The sequence below is a fragment of the Triturus cristatus genome, chromosome 1_2 (assembly GCF_964204655.1).
Source record: "Triturus cristatus chromosome 1_2, aTriCri1.1, whole genome shotgun sequence".
Lineage (NCBI taxonomy): Eukaryota > Metazoa > Chordata > Amphibia > Caudata > Salamandridae > Triturus > Triturus cristatus.
In genome coordinates, this window is record NC_140580.1 from 355,924,708 (window position 1) to 355,948,515 (window position 23,808).

Genomic DNA, 23,808 nt, shown 5'->3' on the forward strand with positions numbered 1-23,808 from the left:
AGAGACAATTAATTGACCTCATCGTGCGTTGAACATACAAATAGAAAAAGGAGCAGATGAGCTGTAGACAATATGAAGGCTGGCGGTAGATGGAAGCTACGCACATTTCGGCTAGGGTGCATTCATCAGGGGACCGTCTCAACTTTCTCTGTGTCAAATACATAATAGACATGGACTAAGGATACATGTGCACAAATATATTATCGTGGCCTGAAATAGAAACGCTTTTGTGAGCAGTTAATGCTTCTTCAAAATATAAGCTACTTGTTCAGTGCAAATACTTTAAGGGAAATAATCATATATACAGATTTTAAATATTGAATAGATATAAGCACATGCCTCAAAGATTTGTGTGCAATATGGCAGATACAACCACCCAACACCGTGCTGTAAAGATACAGCTCTTTATATCCCCAAAGAGTGAAATGTTTATGAGCAGTGACCTCAGGGCCAATATGTACAAGCCATATGTGGACCACTATTAGGTGCTGTACCCTTGTGATATGGCTTCCAATGAATAGAATTCCATAGCAAGCCCGTGTGCAGTTCATGCTAGACTCAATGAAAGCAAAAGGTAAATTTATCTATTTTTAGGTCTCGCCTGAGACAGCGCTTTAGCGCTGCTCTGGCGAGACTTATAGTAAGCACTTTTGGAAGTGCAAACGAGTGCTTTCAGGCCGCCAACTACTGTGCATGTGTGCCGGGCGCGCGCACCATTTGGCAGCCTGAAAGCACTCTTAGTCTTTCACTTTCGCGGCCGCTCTGATGTTTTATCGCGATTGCGATCACTTTCAGTTTCGCGCCGCTTGTTCTGGTTTTTATTGCAGCTCGAACACAATGGACTTATCCACAGCTGGTGGAGCGAAAACATCATGTGACCCGTGGCCTTCCTGCAACATGCCCTTTCACGCTTCGCAAATGGCCATTAACTCAACACCAGCCACGTCCTACCATGGCAACCGCACTCCAGGCATGCTACGATACTCCCCATGCGTCTCCAGCGAAACCAAGCCCACACCTCTTAAAGCAGCTGCCCTGGCACAGAACCCCCCCCCACACACACACACAACTCCCCCATGCCAGGAGCAGACGCGCTACAGCTGCTTTATTCCTTCATGGCGCAAACAAGGCCACAAGGCAAACTCTGTCATAACCGCCGCCCATGGCCCCCTGGCAACACAACACCAGCAGCACGCTTCAGCAATGCCCATCAACTTAACTTTAAACCCACAGCGCCTGCCTTCCCACCCGTGTACCCACAAAGCTCCATCCGCTCCGCTCCTCCCCTGCAAAACCATAAATGTTTTATTTACACTCGTCTTTCTGACAATTGACTGACATCTTGTCTTTAATCACACTGTACCCGCAAGCTATTTTATTTGTCCAGTGTTTATGAAGCTGCTGCAGCCTGCTGATAAACTCCCGCCTGGTTTGGACATGCTCTTGGGACACCAAGTCTACGGCGTCTCTGCACGTGACTACATTTCTTATCAGTCACACTGTTTACACGCTCCAGTCGGCTCTCTGATTGGGCCTCTATTAAAATCACGCTGCTTTCACGCCGACGTTACTGTCCCTCCTCCCCGCTGCAACAGCAGTGAGGCAGCACCATACGAGGGGGACTTCCGGGGACAGAGAGCCGTGCGTGTGCCCTCCTGTCTCGGTGTGCTTATTTTTAATCAATTAGCCGAATGATTTGCACGCGGGCCGCTTTTACTTTTGCGGTCCTCTGATTTCTGCCTGCCGTGTATTGCCACGAGGCAGGGACAGCCCATGGGCACACAGGGAGCGGCAGAGCTGCAGCAGCCAGGCCAGCTAAGCAGGCACGGAGCTCAGAGGTGCACACAGCCTGACTGATAAATAATTGCTAATTCCAACCACGACCTGCTTTTGGGGACCATATGACATGTAGGGGAAGGAAGACATGACTAGCCAGTCTGCATTATACATAATTTGTCTGCACCGTGCTTCCGTTTGTAAATTGTCATTTAACATTCGTGTTTGTGTTGCATATTTATTCTGTTTAGTAGTCAGATGCCCATCGGATAACTGCTTCCCAGACTAGCAAGAACATATTTGCAGTACCACACACTGCTGCACGCCACACACTGCTGCACGCCACACACTGCTGCACGCCACACACTGCTGCACGCTTCACACTGCTGCACGCCGCTCACTGCTGCACGCCGCTCACTGCTGCACGCCGCTCACTGCTGCACGCCGCTCACTGCTGCACGCCGCACACTGCTGCACGCCGCACACTGCTGCACGCCGCACACTGCTGCACGCCGCACACTGCTGCACGCCACACACTGCTGCACGCCACACACTGCTGCACGCCACACACTGCTGCACGCCACAAACTGCTGCATGCCACACACTGCTGCACGCCGCACAATGCTACCTGAAACACTGCTGCACGCCACACACTGCTGCATGCCACACACTGCTGCACGCCACACACTGCTGCACGCCACACACTGCTGCACGCCACACACTGCTGCACACTGCTGCATTACTCACTGCTGCATGCTGCACGACACTGCTGCACGCAGCACACTGCTGCATGCCGCACACTGCTGCACGCTGCACACTGCTGCACGCCGCTGCACGCCACACAGTGCTGCATGCCTCACACTGCTACACGAAACACAGCTGCATGCCACACACTGCTGCACGCCGCACACTGCTGCACGCCATACACTGCTGCACGCCACACACTGCTGCACGCCGCACACTGCTGCACGCCGCACACTGCTGCACGCCGCACACTGCTGCACGCCACACACTGCTGCACGCCACACACTGCTGCACGCCACACACTGCTGCACGCCGCACACTGCTGCACGCCACACACTGCTGCACGCCGCACACTGCTGCACGCCGCACACTGCTGCACTCCACACACTGCTTTTATGCGAGTTTATGCTACTGACATTGTAAATGACAATGCCTTTTATTTGTTTTAAAACCAAAGCATAAATAAAAGGCATTGTAATTTTACAATGCCAATAGCTTAAACTCTTATAAATGCGAGACCTATTGCATTGCAAATGCTTGTTATGCATAAGATATGGATCTAGGGACTGAAATTGAGATCAACGTTTCTTACGGTTCTTAACCGTCGGGAGGAGCCTGTGTTATCCGAGCAATAGACAAGGAAAAAGATGCAGTTTAGCCTAAACGGGACCGGTGACGCGGTCTGTATTTTTATCCAATCACAAAAAGGTAGAGGATATGGTATACCTGTACTGAAGTTAAAAGGGAGATGCTTCGCGGGTGTATATACTTTATATATCGTCTGCTTCGTTATTTGTAGCCACTCTGCAGAAACCGATATATAATATACCTATATTTTCAGAACTATAAAAATATGCACAATGCCAGTCTATTTGGGCTCATAATAATGCATTAGGAGTTGCAGGTCAACCCCCTGTATGGAAGTACTTACAGTAAATATCAAGTGGACAGTAACGTCAGTATAAAAAACATTGTCTCAAAGGGGATCCTTGAATAAAGTGCTCCGGGGTTAATTCTGTGGGGCGTTGGTTGCTACTGCATAAAAACAGAACACTAAAGGGGTGTAAAAAGGATCTATCTTGAGGAGCCCCTAGTTTATGCTAATGTTAATTAGCTGTACTTCCGGAGAAATTTATATTTACAGGGCTCTAGGACCCATGCTGGAGATAAATGGAGTAAAAGTCCAAACTTCTAACATTCAACTGAAAATGCCTATAAAGATAAAGCAACACTAATAAGGGCTCGGAAAGTATGGGACATATTTTTACATACATAACATAATTGCAAAATTGAAGCTGTCGCTGCCGGGATGTAAAGGTTGATTAGACTGGGTCTAATGGAATGATACAACGTTTCTGGGCACTACTAAGTGTAAGAGCCCTGATTCCTATCATGCAATGCGCTGATATAGGCTCAGAAAGCATGGGACATATTTTTACATACAATACATAATTATTAAATTGAACCTATCGCATGTTAACAGACCCAGGATGTGAAGATCGATTAGCCTGGGTCTTAATGGAGTGATACAGTGTTTCTAGGCATTACGAGTAAGAGCCCGGATTCCTATAATGCAACGTGCTGATACATAGCGTATAAATCAGAACAAATACTTACTTGCACTTAAACGGATGTCGAAAAAACGCCTCTCCTTTGTTGATCCGGGAAAGTTGACCCTCACATGCGACGCTATTTTATACGTCACGGCGGACATCAAAAATGCGTCTGGGATTACGTGACCTATGGCGTGCTTGCAGAGTAAAAACGGAAGTTAATTCTGCGAAGGATTGTACAATTCATAAAGTTAAAGGATGGACTAAAATATAAGCCGCCATATTGAAGTGGAGTCATTTTAGAAGTGTAATTTATTCAGTTATAGTTTACCAGTGACATTACGAAATGTGTCACCAGGGATCTCACAAGTATGCTAGAGGCCCGCGTGAGAAAATATAGGTAATAAGATCATAGGCACGCTTTAACATATTAAGGTGGTTATTGCAAGTGCCGGGTGTGATTACACGCAGGAAATAATATATAGAAATTGCACTATTCTGCATAATGTGTGTTACACACAGATTAGGATTATTGTCTGGAAAGCAAGATTTTGGCATTTTTATTTAGGGAGACACACGTGAGGTTGGTGGAAGGGCCTATTAGGAGGCTAAGGGTCTTGTCGCTTTCTAATTGCTTCATTATCCTGACCTTGTTCAGACTGAATTTTCTCAATGATTAATATAATATATCTCCTAATCTGCCCTTGCGGATTAGGGTACGTGGGTGAGACAGCACGCACCCTCAACACATGCTTAACTGAGCATCGCTCAGCTAGCCGCACTAAGAAATTGGCAGCCCCTATGGTACAACACTACATTGCATAGAACCACACAGTGGATGATATTCAGTGGTTCATCATTGATGAAATTAAATCTAAAACAGTTCAGCATAATGAGGTAATTAGAAAGCGACGAGAGGTCTATTGGATCTTTACATTAGACACCTTTAAAAACGGTCTGAACCAGGAAATGCCCTGGTAACAAGCAATAAGATTAAATTATTAGCTTTTAATTACAGAAGCCACCGTACAACTAGAAATTGATAATGGCCCAGGCATCTACCACCTTAGCCTCCTAATAGGCCCTTCCACCAACCTCGCGTGTGTCTCCCTAAATAAAAAATGCCAAAATCTTGCTTTCCAGACAATAATCTTAATCTGTGTATAACGCACATTATGCAGAATAGTCCAATTTCTATATTTTAATTGCTGCGTTTAATCACACCTGGCACTTGCAATAACCACCTAAATATATTAAAGCGTGCCTATGATCTTATTACCTATATTTTCTCTCACGGGCCTCTAGCATACTTGTGAGAGCCCTGGTGACACATTTCGTAATGTCACTGGCAAAGTATAACGGAATAAATTACACTTCTAAAATTACTCCACTTCAATATGGCAGTTTTTATTTTAGTCCATCCTTTATCTTTATGAATTGTACAATCCTTCACAGTTAACTTCCGTTTTTACTCTGCAATAAAATAGCGTCACATGTGAGGGTCAGCTTTCCCGGATCAACAAAGGAGAGGCGTTTTTCCCACATCAGTTTAAGCATGAGTAAGTATTTGTTCAGATTTATAAGCTATGTATCAGCGCATTGCACGGTAGGAATCAGGGCTCTTAATCGTAGTACTCAGAAACGCTGTATCATTCCATTAAGACCCAGGCTAATCGATCTTCATATCCCGGGTCTGTTAACATGTGATCAGTTCAATTTTGCAATTATGTAGTGTATGTAAAAATATGTCCCATGCTTTCCGAGCCCTTATTAGTGTTGCTTTATCTTTATAGGCATTTTTAGTTGAATCTTAGAAGTTTGGACTTTTACTTCATTTTATCTCCAGCATGGTCTCTAGAGCCCTGTAAATATAAATTTCTCTGCAAGTATAGCTAATTACCATTAGCATAAACTAGGGGCTCCTCAAGATAGATCCTTTTTATACCCCTTTATTGCTGTGTTTTTGCTGTAGCAACCGACTCCACACAGAATTAACGCCGGAGCACTTTATTCAAGGATCCCCCTGAGACAACTTCCATAAAGGGGGTTGACCAGTAACTCCTAATGCATTATTATGGACCCAAATAGACTGGCATTGTGCACATTTTTAAAGTTATGACAATATAGGTATATTATATATCTGTTTCTGCAGAGTGGCTACAAATAACGAAGCAGACGATATATAAAGTATATACACCAGCGAAGCATCTCCTTTTTCCCTTCAGTACAGGTATACCATATCCTCTACCTTTTTGTGACTGGATAAAAAAAAACAGAGAGCGGCACAGGTCCCATTTGGGCTAAACTGCATTTTTTCCTTTTCTATTGCACGGATAACAAAGGCTCCTCCCAACGGTTAAGAACCATAAGAAACGTTGATCTCTATTTCATTACTTAAATCCATATCTTATGCATAAAAATAGGTAAATTTACCTTTTGCTTTCATTGAATCTAGCATAAACTGCACACACGATTGCTATGGAGTTCTATTCATTGGAAGCCATATCACAAGGCCGCAGGGGTGCAGCCCCTAATAGTGGTCCACATATGGCTTGTACATGTTGGCACTGAGGTGTACTGCTCATAAATATTTCACTCTTTGGGGATATAAGGAGCTGCATCTTTACAGCACGGTGTTGGGTGGTTGTATCTGCCATATTGCACACAAATCTTCGAGGCATGTGCTTTTATCTATTTAATATTTTAAATTTGTATATATGATTATTTTCCCTTATAGTATTTGCACTGAACAAGTAGCTTATATTTTGAAGAAGCATTAACAGCGCACAAAAAGAGTTTCTATTTCAGGCCACGATAATATCTATGCGCACATGTATCCTTAGTCCATGTCTATTATGTATTTGACACAGAAAAAGTTGAGATGGTCCGCTGATGAAGGAACCCCAGCCGAAACGCGCGTAGCTTCAATCTACCGCCAGCCTTCGAATAGTTGACAGCTCATCTGCTGCTTTTTAGGTCTCGCCTGGCGTAAGCAGCGCGCATGCCTTGCCCTCACCACGCGAAGGCCTTTTGGAATCGATTAGGCCTGGGCGGTAAATTCCGCTCAGATCGCGGAATTTGGGTAATTTCGTGTTCCGCGGAGAACATGGAATAACCAAAAATTCCACGATCCGTGGATTCGCTGAATTTTTTGCTTGTTTGCGCTTTTAAAATGCGTGTTCGCAAGACATTTATCCCCGAGCACGCAAACAGCGTTCGCGAACAGGAAAAAAGCATCGCGAACGGGCAGAACAAGCAATTCCACGTGTTCGCAGGACTTTTGCGTGCTCGCAGAGATTTTTTTACCATTTCGCGGAGCTTTGCGTAGCGCGACATCGCAAATTCCGCCCACTCCTAGAATCGATACAGTTTGGAAGCTGACTTTAAGCCACGCCCTTCTTTTCAATTGATTAGCGGCAGCGTTTATGTTCAACGATGGCGCATGATTAGCAATTGGGCTTTTTGGTTCCTGCCTTGTCCACGTTTAGCACGGCCCATGTGGACAGGCCAACGCCATCTTTGTTCTCCTTTGTAATTAAAATGCAGCTCGCAGCTTTGTCTGCGATTGAAGGCCACACCGTGACAGAAGCGCGCACTGTAAACCATGTCCAGAGTAAAGTGAGGGCCCTGGGCATTTGCCTTTTGCCCTTGCCTTAAAACGTCTCTGCTCAAGGGCTGGTGTTTTGATACCTCTCTGCGCATTCAGTTATTGCTTCCATATATATAAAACACAACAACTGATATCCACGTAAAACTAGCTAGGACTATTGACTTTGTCAATCATTGTTAGTTTTTTAAGATAAGAGTAACAACAATGATTTTCTTGTAAATAATACTGAACATGTTTTAATTATGAGACTGTAAAGTAAACATTCTTAGGGCATGCACGATTAAACAAAACACATGAAATTTAACTAGCATTCGGAATGCAATAGGTCTTCCATTTGTAAAGTTAGAGATATAGCGGTTATATATTTCACTGTTTTTTATTTGCACTGGAGTGTTTTGTTTTAAAAAGAAAGTAAGTGCACGCTATTAAGTATTGAAGCGTATGTGTAAGCAGGAGGCGCCGAGTGAGTGAAATCATATGTAGGTCAGTTGAGGGAAAGAAGGGAAGTGACATGGCAAATTAGTGGGGGAAGAGAACCACTCAGTTGACCCTGTGCTGAAAGCTAACGCATGGACCCTGTGCATATTGAAGTTTGTGTAAGTTGGTGGGATGAGGATGGGGGGCTGTGACACAGGAAAGGAGGAATAACAAGCATTGAAAAAGCAATAGGTCCTACCTTTGATTAAGTTAAAGCAATTTGCTTTGCTAATGGTATTGTATAGCAAAGCAAATGGCTTTAACTTAATGAAAGGCGAGACCTATTGCATTTTTAATGCTAGTTCTATATGTATTTTCAACACACAATGAAGTCAATTAATTGTCTTGGTGTATTTGATATGTTTGTACATTTTTTTTTTCATCGATACGTGATTATGTTGTGGTATGTTTTATGTATTAACGCTTATCAGAACATTTATAAAAATATATTTTGAAACTGATTAATAAGTATTTTAGTACTCAACAAAATCAATTTAATAATTTGAATAAAGGGGTTTTTGATAAACCTACACAATTTAACAACATAGTCATCTTAATGCACTTTGTTTCATGTATCATCTTTGGTGTGTCTAGCCTGAAATCTATAACCTATAATTATTGAATAACTTGCATTTAGCATTTGTCTTTACACCTAGTGTAATTTTCCCTACAGCTAGCAAGTGTACATGTTCTTTGTAGGGGCCCCCTTCTTCCCAAATCACCTAACCTGCATATTTCCACCATCCAGAGAGATATGTTTTTTTGTTTAACCAGGAACTCACCTCTATTTTAACCTTCTTTAATATTGAAAACGGTCTCATTCAACTGCAGCCTTCTCCTGTCTGCTAATGCACCTTCACATCAAAATGGTTAGTGTGGATTGTAGGCTACAGCTATGTCTTTTGGGCTAGACAGTCTGCTAAAAAGAGAGGCATTAACAAGGACTTGGGTTTGCCTAATGCGGACATTACTTAGGTTGGCCAGACGAGGCTAAAGTAGCATCAATTGCTGCCTTTGGATGAAAGCATTCTTGATTGCCAACCCCCTGACCTCATGATTGTGCATTGTGGTGGCAATGCCCTAGGCACACCGACTGGGGTAGGATTGGAAATCCTAATGAAGGATACCTTTGTACAATTAATGACACTCATCCCTCTCACTGATTTGGTATTCTCCAACATATGCCAAAGGCAGAAATGGAAGTGGTCAAATCAATTCTGTCCACAGATTGGCAAAACCAGGAAAAAGGTTAATAAAACAGTGTCTGCATTCCTCATAGACCGTAACATGTGCTGGATTTACAACAACTTGCGTTTTGACATGCATGGAATCTATAGAAATGATGGAGTTCACTACACAGACGAAGGGAACAGGGTGTTTCTCAGGAACTTGAAACTCTGCATCCTGTCTTATCTATTGCTGTCATATACACACAATAAACAGAAAGGCTCTTCTCAGAGTCACTCTATTTCCCCAAATGTCCATTATCTTTAAAAATATCTTTAAAAACAAAATTCACGAATAAGTCGCAAATATGAAAAACAAAAGCAGACATTCAACAGACATCAGAACATTCAAAATTCATAATTATGCTAATGATTCTGTCCATCACACTGGGTACATCAGTATCTAAATTACTCTTTAAGTGCATGTATGAGTCTCATTCTCAGCAGAGAAGGAGAGTTTTGAGAGAGATTTTTAACTAAATTAAGGCTAATATATACACCTAAGGATGAGAGGGCGGGAAATCTAGTCTAGTGGTGCATGATGGTAGAAAGAGCAATGACAAGATCTGGGGGTTGCAAACAGGGTGGAGGTTAACACAACACTGTGGTCAGAAAGGTGAGTAATCAGAGAGAGGGTTTGTGAAAGAACCAAATTCAACACCAAGGTGAGGAACTTTTTGGCCTGTTGTCAATGGGGTGCTGCTGTTCGAAGAGCACGAGGGTTACAAACTTGATGACTGTTGATTGGGGAAAGGGCATACTGAGGAAGACCCACAAGCATGTTATTGTGGTAGTACAGTTTCCTGAATAGCCCTAAGATAATGTGTGATTTGAGTGTAGTTCTGCAGAATGAAGGCTAGCGATTGTGACGAAATTGGAACAGAAGTGATAGAAGAAACCAAAAGAGAAAATAAGGTCAACCAGGCATAGATCGGTAGCGGGACAAGTTCAGTCCCTTGGGGATGGATGTCTACGGGGGGATGTTGAGGCCAAGGATAATTAGACAGACAAGGAGTAGCTGCAGATGGAGAAGGAGAACGAGTCCAGAATGGTGGAAGTGATGCAGAAAGACAGATGTAGGAGTGTTAAGTAAAATAGAGAAGATTTGAGACTGTATCAAAGGTGGTTGATAGGGTGAGGAGGACTGGAATGGACAATAGACAGGTATAATGGGCTAAAGTGATGAAATTAGAGACTAGGCAAGTTGGAGAAAGCAATCAGAGTACAGAGAATAGAACAGAAACCAGACTTTTGGGAATTAGTCAACTATTGGAGGAGAGGAAAGGTGAAACCTATTGAACCCCAGATACTGTAAGAACTTAAAGAAAAAAAAGGCATGTACGATACAGAATGGTAGTCTGAATGAAAGCAGTGGTCAGCTGTTTTTAAAAGAGATGATACCACATGGTGTGAACAGATGCCAGTGGTTATACAGATGGAATAGAGGAAAGAACTAGATGTGTGGATTCTATGTAGGCAATTGGATCAGAACGGGCAGGCTGATTTGAATAGAGGATTGACGTGGATGTGGTAGTGAGGCGGTCAGTTGGGAGGAGTAAAAGAGGAAGAGGTAGGAAGGAGAAGGTAGTTCTGATGTTTTAGGTTCTTAAATGTAAGTAACTATTTACCAAAATCATCATCCACAAGGGTAGAATAAAAATCAGATTAATGGTGGGGTACAGTAATTGAAGCTCTGCTCTGATGCATCTTCTAGATGAACGGCTTGAAGGTGGTGAAGGTCAGGAGCTCCTCAACCTGTTTGGGAAAGGTGGTCCAAGTGGCATCTCAAGGGAAAACAAAGGAGTGTCTATGAGAAAAATGTGTCTTATGCTTAGCATGATTTACTTATCATGGGTGAAGAGTATGCACTGTTGGTAAAAGGAAAAGCACCTTTTGCATAAAAAGAGGTACATTTAAAGTTTACAAATCTAAATGTGACAGCTTGCTGGAAAGACTCAGAGGAGCTTTCTTGAGTACCTTTTTCGAAGGCTTTTCACTCCAATCTCTTGTTGTACAAGTAGAGTGAGCAGGTTGCATTGGGCTCGTTTGTCCAACTAAATAATGCAATTCTCTCATTTTTTAATCTTTTTTACAATGGGTAATTTGTTGTCCCTTGAGCACTGGCAATTTTTTCAGGTTATGGTCCTCAGTGAGGATTCTCGTTTGCTTCCCTTTGCAGCTCATTCTCCTTATTGATCCATTTCTCAGTCTAGTCCCTCTCCACTTTTGTGCCGTCCTTTGATCTTCACCCACAGTGCCCCCGTTCTTCAGCCCGGTGCTTACTCCTTTGCACTTCCTTTACAGCCCAAGGGATTGTGCCTTTATTGTCATCCGTCTCGGCATCGCTCTTCTGGTTACATACAACACCTTCTATTCTTTCCCTATTCTCTATGCCCTACTTACCACCAGGTTTTTTTCCAGTCGACAATTTTCCCATTAGGGGAGAGGGAGCACACTGCCTAGCATACCAGCACACAATTTTCCGAGAAGCAATTGTTAGAAGGTGGTTCTGACATTATGGGCCGCCCGGATTTTTTGCTGTTTGAGCACCTAATTGTTGAGCTTTTACTGTGGGGGAGCCTCATAAGTTGGGACTCACCCACAGTGAACTCAGGATGTAAGAGACTGCATGGGGATTTTACTGGTGTTCCCCTGGCTTGACCAGGCCACTGTGCAGCAGCTGGAGTAAGGGACACCGGGCTGGTTACATGCAGACACATGTGTACATGCGTGTGCACACGTGTATGGGCAGCGCAGGGGAGATTCCTAGCGTGCGCAGTCCAGGAGCAGCTACAAAGTGAATGGTGTGGCAGGACTTATGCAGTATTGGATGGCGATATGGAATAGGCTTTATACGCTGGAAAGAAACATGCCAGGGAAAGTCAGTGTTTTACTGTGTTTTCACTTCATTATTTCCCTAAGGGAATGTGGGGCCCATGGCTAAATTAACTTCCACAAGGCCTACAGTTTCCAGACATGCACTAAAGTCCATTGTATTGGAGGTGAAAAGAAGTATTCTGCAGAGTCCAAAGTCATATTTGTACTGCTTTTGAGTCATCCAGAACTGTCGTATTTCTGTGAGCCAGCCAGGACCAGACCCAGGCTGAGGGCTGACCTCAGCTGGATGGATTGATGACCTTTCTTCCACAAGCTAGGGCCTCCTCTCCACAAAGAGAAGATGGGAGGGGATACAGGTTCATCAATTAGCAGCTGTCACTGGGTGCCAGGCACCAGGCTGCACCAAGGAGGGAAGGCAGCGTGGGGGATGAGGCTTCAGACATGTGGCCAGAAACCCTGGACGACACCATTTTGAACAAGCTCAGAGGCTGGACAAGAAGGAGGGAGCAGGGGCAGGGACGTGATGTGTCGCTGTTTGATAGGACCAACAGAGACTTCCTGCCAGCCCCCTACTCAACTTTTTAAAAGTGCTTGCACAGGAAGAGAAGGTCTCTCTGGGGTGTGTGCTCGGCTGAGGCTGAAGGTGCTGGAGCCTGGCGCAATGGGCAGTTGGAAGGAGAGACCCCCTGACTGCCCCCAGGACCCTATCAGCACCAAAAGAAGAGCCCAGGAGTGGTGCACGGAAACAGGAGCCTCTGCGCAGGGACAAGAGGGGCCCAGAAAGAGAGCCTGGCAAAAGGCTGGCGCAGGGAGCCAGTGAAGACAGCACACAGCTGAATCTACCCTCCCAGAGACCCAGAGGGCAGAGGAGAGTGTTCCCAGTGGCGGGGGCTGGTAAAGAGGAGCAAATCTGCCGTTTTGGTGCTTTGTGGCCCCCAGAGGAGGGGGGTCACCCTCACTTGTGAAAAGGTGCTGGGGGAGCTGCTGGAGAAGCGCAGTCTTCCCCCCCAACACGAAGAAAAGTCCCACCCTCAGTGTCATGGGGACCTAAAGGAAACTACCCCTCAAGGGCTCTGCTAGCATTTAAACACATTCTAGGCAGGAACTTTTGTTCTACAGCTGAGGGTGTGTGGAGAAGTGCATTATGAAGTGAAGGGCTGAGTGGGGGATGTGTGAAGAAGTGCATCCCCTGGAGGTGAAGTGATGTAATTGCACCAAAATGCATTTACTAGTGGTTATTTCTTTTTAGGTGGACTGAAAGTCACATGTGTAAAGTGAAGTACCTGTGTAAGGTGATGTTAAGCTAAATGGAGTTATGTTGCTGGACCTTCCTGCTAGGGGGTCTGGCTGTATTTACGTAATCCCATGCTTTTACCTGTGATTCCTTTTAAAGTGAAGAGGTTACTGCAGGAGAAGTGTAGTTGCCAGGAGTACTTCTTTTGAAGGGACTGTAAGTCACATGTGTAAGGAGATGTCATAAGCCAAGTGGGGTTATGTTGCCAGACAGTCCTGCTAGGGTGTCTGGCTGTAGATGCGTAATCCTGTGATTTCATCTGTGATGCCTTTAGGGGCTGTAATTGCCATTCATTCAAATGATCAACCAAGGTGATGAGTACTGTCATTCTAAAGTGTGCGTAAACATGGATTCTTGCTGCTGCGCTTAGGTGAGGACCCCAGACTGCTAGCCCTTAAGATATAGAGGTGCATACTGTATGGTCAGTAGGAGATGCTCAGTCAGGGTCATGTGTCACCAAGGCAGGTTTACCCCTTTTTAATGCTTGTTGAGGTAATGGGGTGGGTCGCCACTGGGATGGTGCCAGTGCGCAGGGTCCTCGCTCCAGGTTATGTTCAACTATCTGCATTGGGGCAAGTTGATGTGCATACATGGGAGTGGTGGTACTAGACCCCACCCCCCCCCACCTTTGCGGGAGGGGTGGAGATGTTATGCAATGTCACAAAGTAATTCCAACAGCTTATGTATATTTGTAAATTGGTGCATAGTATTGAGTAGTGTGTGTGTTTAATAAATATACTCTTACTTTTATAAAGCAAAGTACAGACTGGACAATCAATTATTGAGTGTTATTTTTGTGCACCTGCAAATGGCGATTACTAGCCCACACCGCCTCCCATGAGTAAGCCCCAGACTGCTCTGCAACGCTACCCTCTGAGAGTGAGGCGCTACAATTGGGTGTTTGGTTCCCAGTGAAGGACAAATGTAGTCATGTTATTTGTGCAGGCCTCACAGATGCTGCCTCGTTTTCCAACAGCAATGCAATAAATTCAATGGATGATAACAATCACTTTAGATGAAAATTCAACGGGGCGAACTGTGTGCTGGTATGCCAAGCACGGTGCTTCCTCACCCTTTAGTGACTGGCTCCTTGTTGAGCTGACTCGCTCTGGGGATCTACCTGCACTCCGGATAATAACAGAAACCTGAGATTACTGTGAACAGCACTGCCAGCAGCCCTACATTTTACTTGTTACTCTATGCTGAAGAAGGGCAAATATCCTGAACATGTCTAGGGATACACAGCACTGGCTGGACCAACAATGGTGAATACTAATGAATATCAAATAAAGTGAGTATTATAATGCACTGCATTTACCACAATGTATTTGGGCGAATAAGCCATGCATTGTGCTCCCTCCCACTTTTGTGACTGGCCCATTTTTCCACTCACTGCACCGCTCCAGTTCCCCTTCTTCCTCCTTCGCCTCCTCCACTGGGCATGCACCTTCTCGGGAAAGAGAAAAGGAACTTTACATTCCCCATTTCAATGCATTAATGGAGATGTTCTTCTGTTTCCTTTGATTTGGTTTGTACATTTTTTACAATAATTGTGTTACCATATTTTAAGTACACAGTCTGTGCCATGTACCTAATTTTGTGAAGTTCCAGAGTATTTTGATCAATTCTCTTTTGACAGATTCTTACTTTTTAAATAAAGATTTTCTCTTAACCTTAAAAGGTGACTATTTTTAAGACTAGCTATAAGTGCAATGATTTGCAGATCCCTTGAGCTCTAGGATCCAGAATATAAAAGCTGCCTACTGCCTTTGCCTGAAAGCAATACTTTCATAGGGATCAAAAGTGTGGTCTATAAAGAGAAGGTAATACTTAGCGTCCCTTAAAGACAAATGCTTCCTTCAGCCACCAGTAGCGGCTGCTATCAAACAGGGGTGGAAGGGTGGAGGAGGGGGGTGAAAAATAATAAAATATTTAAAAAAAACAAAAAAAAACACTTACCTATAACGCCAGCCGCCGCCTCTTCATCGTCTGTCCTCCTTCCCAGGAAGCACAGAGCCTTCCAGAATCCCCTGACCAGTCACAACGCTGCCTTAGCAGCATTGTGATTGGTCTAAGCGCCGTGGTTCGGCACTCTGATAGGGGCTGGCAGGCTGTGCATGTTCTCTGAGCAGGCTGTAATACAGCCAGCATGGAGAACATTCAGATTGCGCAGGATGCTTTGGCCGGCCCGAGACGGGCGGCCAAACCATCAAGCGCATTTTAGGTGCCGCCAACACTCCTCCCCCTGTGACATGGGCAGTCCAGCCTCGCCGCTCCTGGCTTCAGCCGCAAGCTGAATGCAGAAAACAAAATGATAACGAACAATACTATAATTTTATTTTCTGTATTCAGCTTGCAGTTCAAGCAGTGGGGCGACACTCCTCTGCCTAAGCAGAGAAGCCACCACTGTCAGCCACGTTGCTGCAGAACAAACTCTGAAGTTTAAATACTTGCAATGGAATTGATCAAGCTACATGTTATGTGTTCCGTATTACTTAGAGCATTTTTTTGTCAAGGTAAAAGACAATTCCTTGATATGTGACCACCAGCATTTCCATCAAATTATCATTCTGCCCAAAAATGATTAAAGGATATGTGGATAAGGCAACACCTGTTCCTTTAAGTGGAAGTTAAGACAACAGCACTGCTAGATTTTGTTTCCAAGTCATATTAGTGATTCTTCATTTCAGAAATGAATGTGATGTACAATGGCACTATCGCTGATGTAGGATAGTAAGAAATCCTGTAAGCAAAAATGTGGTCTAAAGGGCACCATATACGCTCAAACAGCTCACATCCCAAAACGAGGTGACATTCCAAGTACCTCCACCGATTCAGTGCACGCTTGCATGGCTTCTAAAATGATAGTGAATGAATGAATGAAATAGCACTTATAAAGCGCGTAGCTACCCAAAGGCATCCCAGTGCTGTGGCAGTTCATAGAGGTGGAAGGGAACACCTAGTTCCCCTAAGCCATGTCTTTAGCTGTTTGCGGAAGGCCAAATGATTGGATTCTTTTCCGCTAGAGCAGAGGGAGCGAGTTCCACAGTCTGGCATCTTTACATCAGACCGCTTGATAAGAGGTATTTGCATGGATAGAAGGTTCCCATGGGATCACTTGGAATGGAAGGAAGGAAGGAAGAATGGAAAGAAAGAAAGAATGGAAAGAAAAAGAAAGAATGGAAAGAATAGAAAGAAAAGGAAAGAAGGAAAGAAAAAGGGAGAAAGGCAGGAGGGATGTTTTCATTTCTTTTTTTTTAAAGAGGTTTGTCTCGCTGGAGCAGATAAATGAAGGAGCAGGGATAAATAGGCCCCATTTTTTAGACACTTTTACTACAAGAAGCCATCACTGCAGCCCCTAAACCTGAACAAAAAATGCCAGTTACTTTGACCACATTTCTTCAATATGTTTATCATTACTAACCATGCCACCAGTCTCACAGGTCACTCAAACTATGAAGCTAACCCAAATCTAAATGTAACGTCGACGGTAAAGCTAAAACTAGCCCAAGTATATTATAACAAAATACAAAATCGAGAAACCAAACTCTAATCTTAAAGCCATAAAAATGTTACAATGTATTTCTGAATATCAATTACAGTGATGCAACAGAAGGTACTTCATCAAAAAGAAACAGCCACCCCTCACCTATAACCTTCGAAACGTAATTATTAAATAAATCTAAAAGGAATGTAATTACAGAAATGGAAAAACCTAAACGGGGCAAAGCAGACAGGAAGCGACCACCATATTCCTCTTCATTTATTAACCAAATGACGAATTGTGATTCAGCAGTAAATTTAAAGCATTTTTTTAATATATATATTATTTTCCATTTATTGTGATGCTAACCGATATTTTAAACTTTTTAACAGTAATTAATTTTTTCAGGCCCGCGTAAGTTGGTCTAATGTTTATTTATACTATTGACTTTACTTGGCTTAGGAGTCATAAGCCAAAATGAAATTGAAATGGCTGAGGTAATGATACCCATCCAGGCGCGCAGCACCCATTGGACTCAAAGGGCTTCACCCCCCCCCCCCTACCCCCCCCTCCCCCCCAGTCGTGTGTGGCGCCAGAGATGAGACAGCTTCCCGGGCACACACACAGCCGCACCCGAGCACTTCACAGGTCTTTAAAAGACCATTTGCATATTAATGAGGCCTAGCTGTTGTTTCACCCCTTCTAAGAGCCCCTGCAGCTCCACTCTGCCTATTGCTTAAAGACTCCGCCCCTCCCCCCCCCCTCCCGAAATCTTTTCTTAGCCCCCCCCCAGAAATTTGGCTCTAGTTGCGCCTCTGTACCCATCAGTATAGAAGTCACACCGATGGTAGGCCGAACTTGTGAGTGACGCCAGAAACACAGTGGAAAGTCTGTCCCGTCAGAGTTTGTTTTAAGGAGCCTTCTTTAAAAGACACTGAAAGAAACAAGCCTCAAAGACTAGGTAGGAAACGATTTCAAGTCATATAGGATGAGAACACTCGAGGGATATTTTGTACCCTGGCCGTAGGTGGTTTGGGTCTGAGTTTGTAAGAAATTGTTTTGATGCCTCGAGAGGCTCCCTTTAGGCACTAGATAAATGTTTCCACTCATTTAATCAATGTACTGTGTCCAGGAGTCACCCAAGCGGCGTGAACCGTCAGGCTGAGTTCCTTATCTGTCATTCGGACTGTCGGACCCTGAAAGAGCTACAAAATCTCCGATCAGAGCAGAGGGGGCGCTTCTGTCGGTTTTAACCTCGACTGACAAATAACCGAGCACAGTCCTTGAAAAATCAGGGCACGTGCACAGAGCCACAGCGTGGTGACTTGGAAAGTCATTTTGCATCATGACTAACTTGCTGCGAAGATTTAGATGCCCTGACAGAGGAGCCAAAAAGGCAGATGTGTTTTTAACTCAAAATGTATGAGCTACTGCGCAAACATTCCCAGGTGGAAATTAATCTTTTAAAAAGTTGGTAATTGTATCCCTCCATACATAAAGATGAGGGAATAAATAAAACTTGAGCGGCACTTCATTTTGAAGTTACGCCGCGCTGGTTTTGCGTTGCTAATTCGGAGCCGCCGCGAGGCAGGCTGGGTAACAGGCGGCGGCGTTACTGTACCTCAATTGACTGGGCGATGTGCATGCGGTTGATTTCGATGTGAGGGAAAGTGCTCCCGGGTGCGTCTTCGAAGTCCTCATCGTACCGGTCGAAGAGCTCGGTGGCATCCACGCCCACACTGATGGTCCCCTGAAACGAGAGGAGAAGGAAGTTACATGTCTGAATAACTAACACACGATGAACAAACACACTATAAGAAACTATTGCAGCAGCTCCTGAAGGCATGATGTAACATTCACATATTGTGTGGTGCTCGCGATTGGACAAACAGCTTCAAATGTTTCCCAAAACGGACACGTAATTTTAGGCATGTAGAATTAAGTAGAAGCACAGTGCTTTAATTGGAAATACAGACGTGCTGGTATTCCTGTTCAGAGTACCTGTTTGCTCCTGAGACGCGCCGGCACTCTCCTATTAAATATATTGCAGCAATGGTAAGAAGTAGGCCTGGGTGCTAAATTCAGTTCTGCTTGCAGAATTTGCGTTATTTGGGTAAATTCGCGTTCCGCGGAGAACGTGGAATTGCCCAAAATTCTGCGTTACGCAGCTTCGCGGAATTTTTTGCTTGATCGCGTTCTCAAAATGTGTGTTTGCGAGATATTACCCCCGAGCACGCAAACAGCATTCGCAAACAGGAAAAAAGCATTGCGAACAAGCAATTCCGCGTGTTCGTGGAATTTCTGCGTGCTCGCGGAGATTTTTTACCGTTTCGCGGAGCTTTGCATAGCGCGACTACGCAAATTCTGCCCACCCCTAGTGATAAGTAGGTACTTCTGTTTCCAAATTAAGTAAGTGCAGGTACTCAGTACCGAACAGGACCTGCCCATTTAAAGCACTGAGTCTGCAAGTGCAAACATACGGGGCCACATGCAACACACACACACTGTCTCTCTCAAGATATACCTGTTATCTACTTGAAAGGGAATATTTTGAGATTTAATTTTTCATTTCTTCCAAGATTATCTGTCGTGCCCTCACAGCGCTCGGGCGTTGGACCCTTCCCAACACAAACGCAATAACTATTTCACATTTTATTGGATACCTGCGATACTAGCAAACCTGCCAGTTAGGCCCCCATCTACCTAGTAGGAATACGGAGTCCTTCGAGTTTACCAATTTTCCAAGTGCAATCACTATGCAGATTATGTACTGCTGATCTATTAGGCGATAACCTTATTCTAAAAGAGGATTGCAAATATCACTTCCTGATCTCACATGTCCTCATATTCAGAACCACCACAGAACAATCAAGTCATTTCTAATTCTTTTTGCAAATACCCCGTATACACTAATGTCACATCACTCCATGAACTCTACCAACCTGCACTTAAAACACCATGATGAAGGCAGCACGGATCAGCTCACTGTTCACAATGCAAACCAACCTTTGATATGACCTTGTTCACGCGACTGTACTCTGGCCTAAGTGAATGTCTGCTCCTTCTTTCGGCTATTTGGGGGTTGAGCAATCTCTGCTAATTAAAAATGTTTCCACATCTACGAGTCCCCTCAGAGCCCCACATTTTCTCCAACAGTAATACCTCAAATGCTTGTGGTCAGCAATGAACTTATGGGGCACCGGCCTACTAGCAGCAGAAAAAACACAATCAAAATAATTGTAAGAGTTCATGTCAGGCCCTCAGCGATGACCTGGGCAGGCTTGCACAGCAGAGGGACCGGTGAGAAGCAGGGCTGGCTGCAGCAGAGAGGGGCTACTTTTAAAATCAGGCCCCCATCCTTTTTTTATGCTCAAATGCTGCCTGCCCTCAGCTAAATGCAAAAAGAACTATTGATGGACAGAATGCAGAACAATGTCATACATTCACCCCAGTACAGAGATCTGGGCCTAAATCCATCGTTTTCCAGTTTGGACCCAGCCATGGGTGGCATGGTGAGCAAACAATGATGGATTTAACCCAGATCTCTTGACTGGGGGTGAATGTTTTGATTTGTTCTGCATTCCGTCCATCAATTGTGTGTATTTTGCCCTCAGCTAAAGCAAATGTTTTTTTTGTGGTGTCCTTTAAATTTTTTGCTGTTATGCCTATCTTTGACCCAGTCTACTCCCTTTTGGCTAGGTTTGAACTATATAAATACAATATTCATACACACATACATAAATAAACCCAGCAAAACAAAGTCCATCACACTCCTACAAATAGGTGCACAATTTTAGCACAGGTATTTAGCTATCAGCAATGTACGACAGAGCAACAATAAATTCGCAATGGTCTATGGCAAATTCTGGGAGGGGGCTATACAAAGGAAAGAGGGTAAAAATTCAGGACAAACATTCTGGAAATAAGGTCAGTTTAACAGACATCTGAGTAAATCAAGCAGCAGTATAAACAGTAAGTAAATATATTGCAGACACAAGCAATATTGAGCATTATATGTATCTGGGTTTATTTATAGATTAAGACCTTGAAAATATTGGCAATATTTGACATCCAACGTAGGGGAAAGTACCGCACAGTTCACCCCTTTTCTGCTGAATAACAGTATCAGAAGCAGTGCTCTACAGATAAACGTGGGTTTCCAGCTCAAGGGTAGTAATTGTCCAGAGATAAACGTCGAGTAAGTGGTTACAAAAGATTTGGAGGAATAGTTTATTGCCAGTGTACCAAAGCCCTTTGCGTAAGTGTAGCACACACCATGTTCACCAAACACGTGAATGAGAGACAGAAAAGGAGCACAGACAACATTTTGAAACATACCACACATACAATCCTCGATCAGCAAGCGAGAGAGGTGCCAAAAAATGGACCACCATATACCCGGGACAGTTCCCCATTAGCCACTGCATGGTGTAGCTCCACCAACAGCATAGTGCACCACCACATATAGCACAGGGCGCAATCACTCACAGAACAGTGCCACACCACCCACTGCACAAGCAATTATAACCTGAGGAACACCATTACCGTCAGAACTATGCGCCGCCACCTGCTTCAAAGTGCACCTTCACACACTGAGTAATGCACTCACGCAAATGGCATAGTGTATCAATATACAAAGCACAGTGCACTACAACCATGAAATAGTGGACATTAGGTTCAATTTACAGACCGTCCATGTAATGAGTGAACAGGTGGCCACTCTACCTCAGTAAGACATTCAAGAGAGCTAGACAGTCCGATCAATAAGTATTGTTTTTTTATCACAATATAGTTTGTGGTAGTCTTTCACTTGCTCTTTGATTATTTGAGATTTTTTTAAAACGTCTTCTGGCCTTAAAATGCTGGCAGGATCTTAACTAAAGCCTACCTTTTTATCAGATGAAGCTGAGAAGGCTGCTGAGCAGAGTACTGGAGCCCTTACAGGAAAGGGAAGAGGTCTATGTGGCTTGTGAAGCGCTAGGCAAACAACCCCAATAATGACGTAGGTAAGTGAAGCGCTAGGCAAACAACCCCAATAATGACGTAGGTAGCATGGTATGGGCCACTAGAATTATGTGATTTTGAAGCCTCGGCATTTTCTTCAGAATTATGAATTTTCCGAATTTGCCACACATTCCATCATAGCAGCATAATCTGCTGATTTTAACAACACAATTTGAATCTGGCTCATTCGGATCAAAAGTTGCTAAAAGTGCAGCTACACAAGTTGCCACAGAGCAGAAAACGCTTCTCAAAGGATGACTAGTCACGTTTCTGCTGCTTATTACAATATGTGGGGGTGTAACTGGTAATAATGAGCTGAAGGTTTGGCCCAGACAGTGTTAGCATGAGTACAAATGCCAAAATAATCAAGTAATACTCTCACAATATGTGCCGCATAATTTGCATTTTTTTGCTGCATTATTTAGTCGACCTTGCTGCATACTTTTTGTCCTCCCCTGCCGTTTAATTTCATAGTCTCAAATGTAATAGGGTCCACGGCTTTTCAGATGCTCACTTTGAAGCCTAGAGAGCACAGTGAGTGCCTGAAGGCCTCCAAGTGTATCAAACGACTAGTGTTTCTCATAGATCCTCCTGTTGTCTTCTAAGGGTACCGGTAGCTTCTTGATATCAATGTCGATGCCAGAATCCATTTACCGCTGGCAAACACAGCAAGCTGCAGCTCATGTAATACTGACACTGAGCAGAAAGGTAAACACTACATTGTTCAGAATGCAAATACACATCAAGAAATTGTTCATATCCATCTATCCTAACCACACATTAATCCGCCTAGGCACCACAATGAGAAAATCATTCATCCAAGCACCGATTTGGCCAGCCACCAATTTGTCCACCAAAATCCATCCTCATAAACTCCCAGATCCATGCACTCACCTGTTTACACCATCCTCTTCATCCATCCATTCACCCACTTAACCATCTACACCCTCTTTTTTCATCCCCACTCTCCATCCATCAAAATCTTCTTCATTCATCCAGACACTGTGCAATCATCCACAAGGTACACCTTCATTCACCCCCGTACTTTGCGCCCATTCATCTACCCCCTCTTAATTCCTCCCAAACAGTACCGTCCATCCACCATCTACACCAGCTTCATTAAACCTCACTCCTTAATCCATCTATCTACACCCTCATCACTCATCTCCACACACTCTAGCATACAGCGCTATCCATGTTCCCAACTAATGGAGCTATCCTTTCACCCATCCACCCATAACCATACCTTTGTCCACCCGAAAATGTTTAAGGAACTGTACTTTGTTTACATGCCCTGTGAAGTTTGGAAATATCGAGCATTGTGAAATATATTCGATCTACTCAACAAATAATGGGGCATTTTAGTGACCAAATGAGTGTTTAATTTAATTACAACACAAAACCTAGACCAGGCACAGCCTAAAATATATATATATATATATCATGCAATATAAAGCAAAGCTAGACAGACATCAGAAGTCTAACTAAAATCGTCAAAAACGGCCACCCATACATAGAATAAACAATTAATTTGTTGGTGTCAGTGGCGTCACTAGGGGGGTGCGGGGGGTGCGGACCGCACCGGGTGACACCCTCACGGGGGGGTGACACCAAAGGGCCGGTCCGGTCGGTGTGTCACTGTCCGTACACAATGTTATTGAAACCAGCAGTCCACGCAACGACGACGCGCGCAACCTAACCTGGCTTGTTCGATTCACAGGAGGTGCCTGTGCGCAGCGCGCACTGTCTCCTCCTCCGCCGCGTCTGCGCGCCGGCGCCTCGGCAGGGACGTTCAAGGCAGC

The 23,808-nt window shown here is 44.2% G+C and overlaps 1 protein-coding gene across 1 annotated transcript in view; it reads right to left on the reverse strand.

Moving 5' to 3' along the window:
• The window catches only part of DNAJC11 (DnaJ heat shock protein family (Hsp40) member C11), a 595,493-nt gene that overhangs the window by 181,668 nt on the left and 390,017 nt on the right, over positions 1-23,808 (reverse strand). Inside the window, exon 5 of the mRNA XM_085604469.1 lies at positions 18,624-18,752. Within this exon, the coding sequence (XP_085460595.1) occupies positions 18,624-18,752 (129 nt within the window). The remainder of the gene's footprint in view (positions 1-18,623; positions 18,753-23,808) is intronic.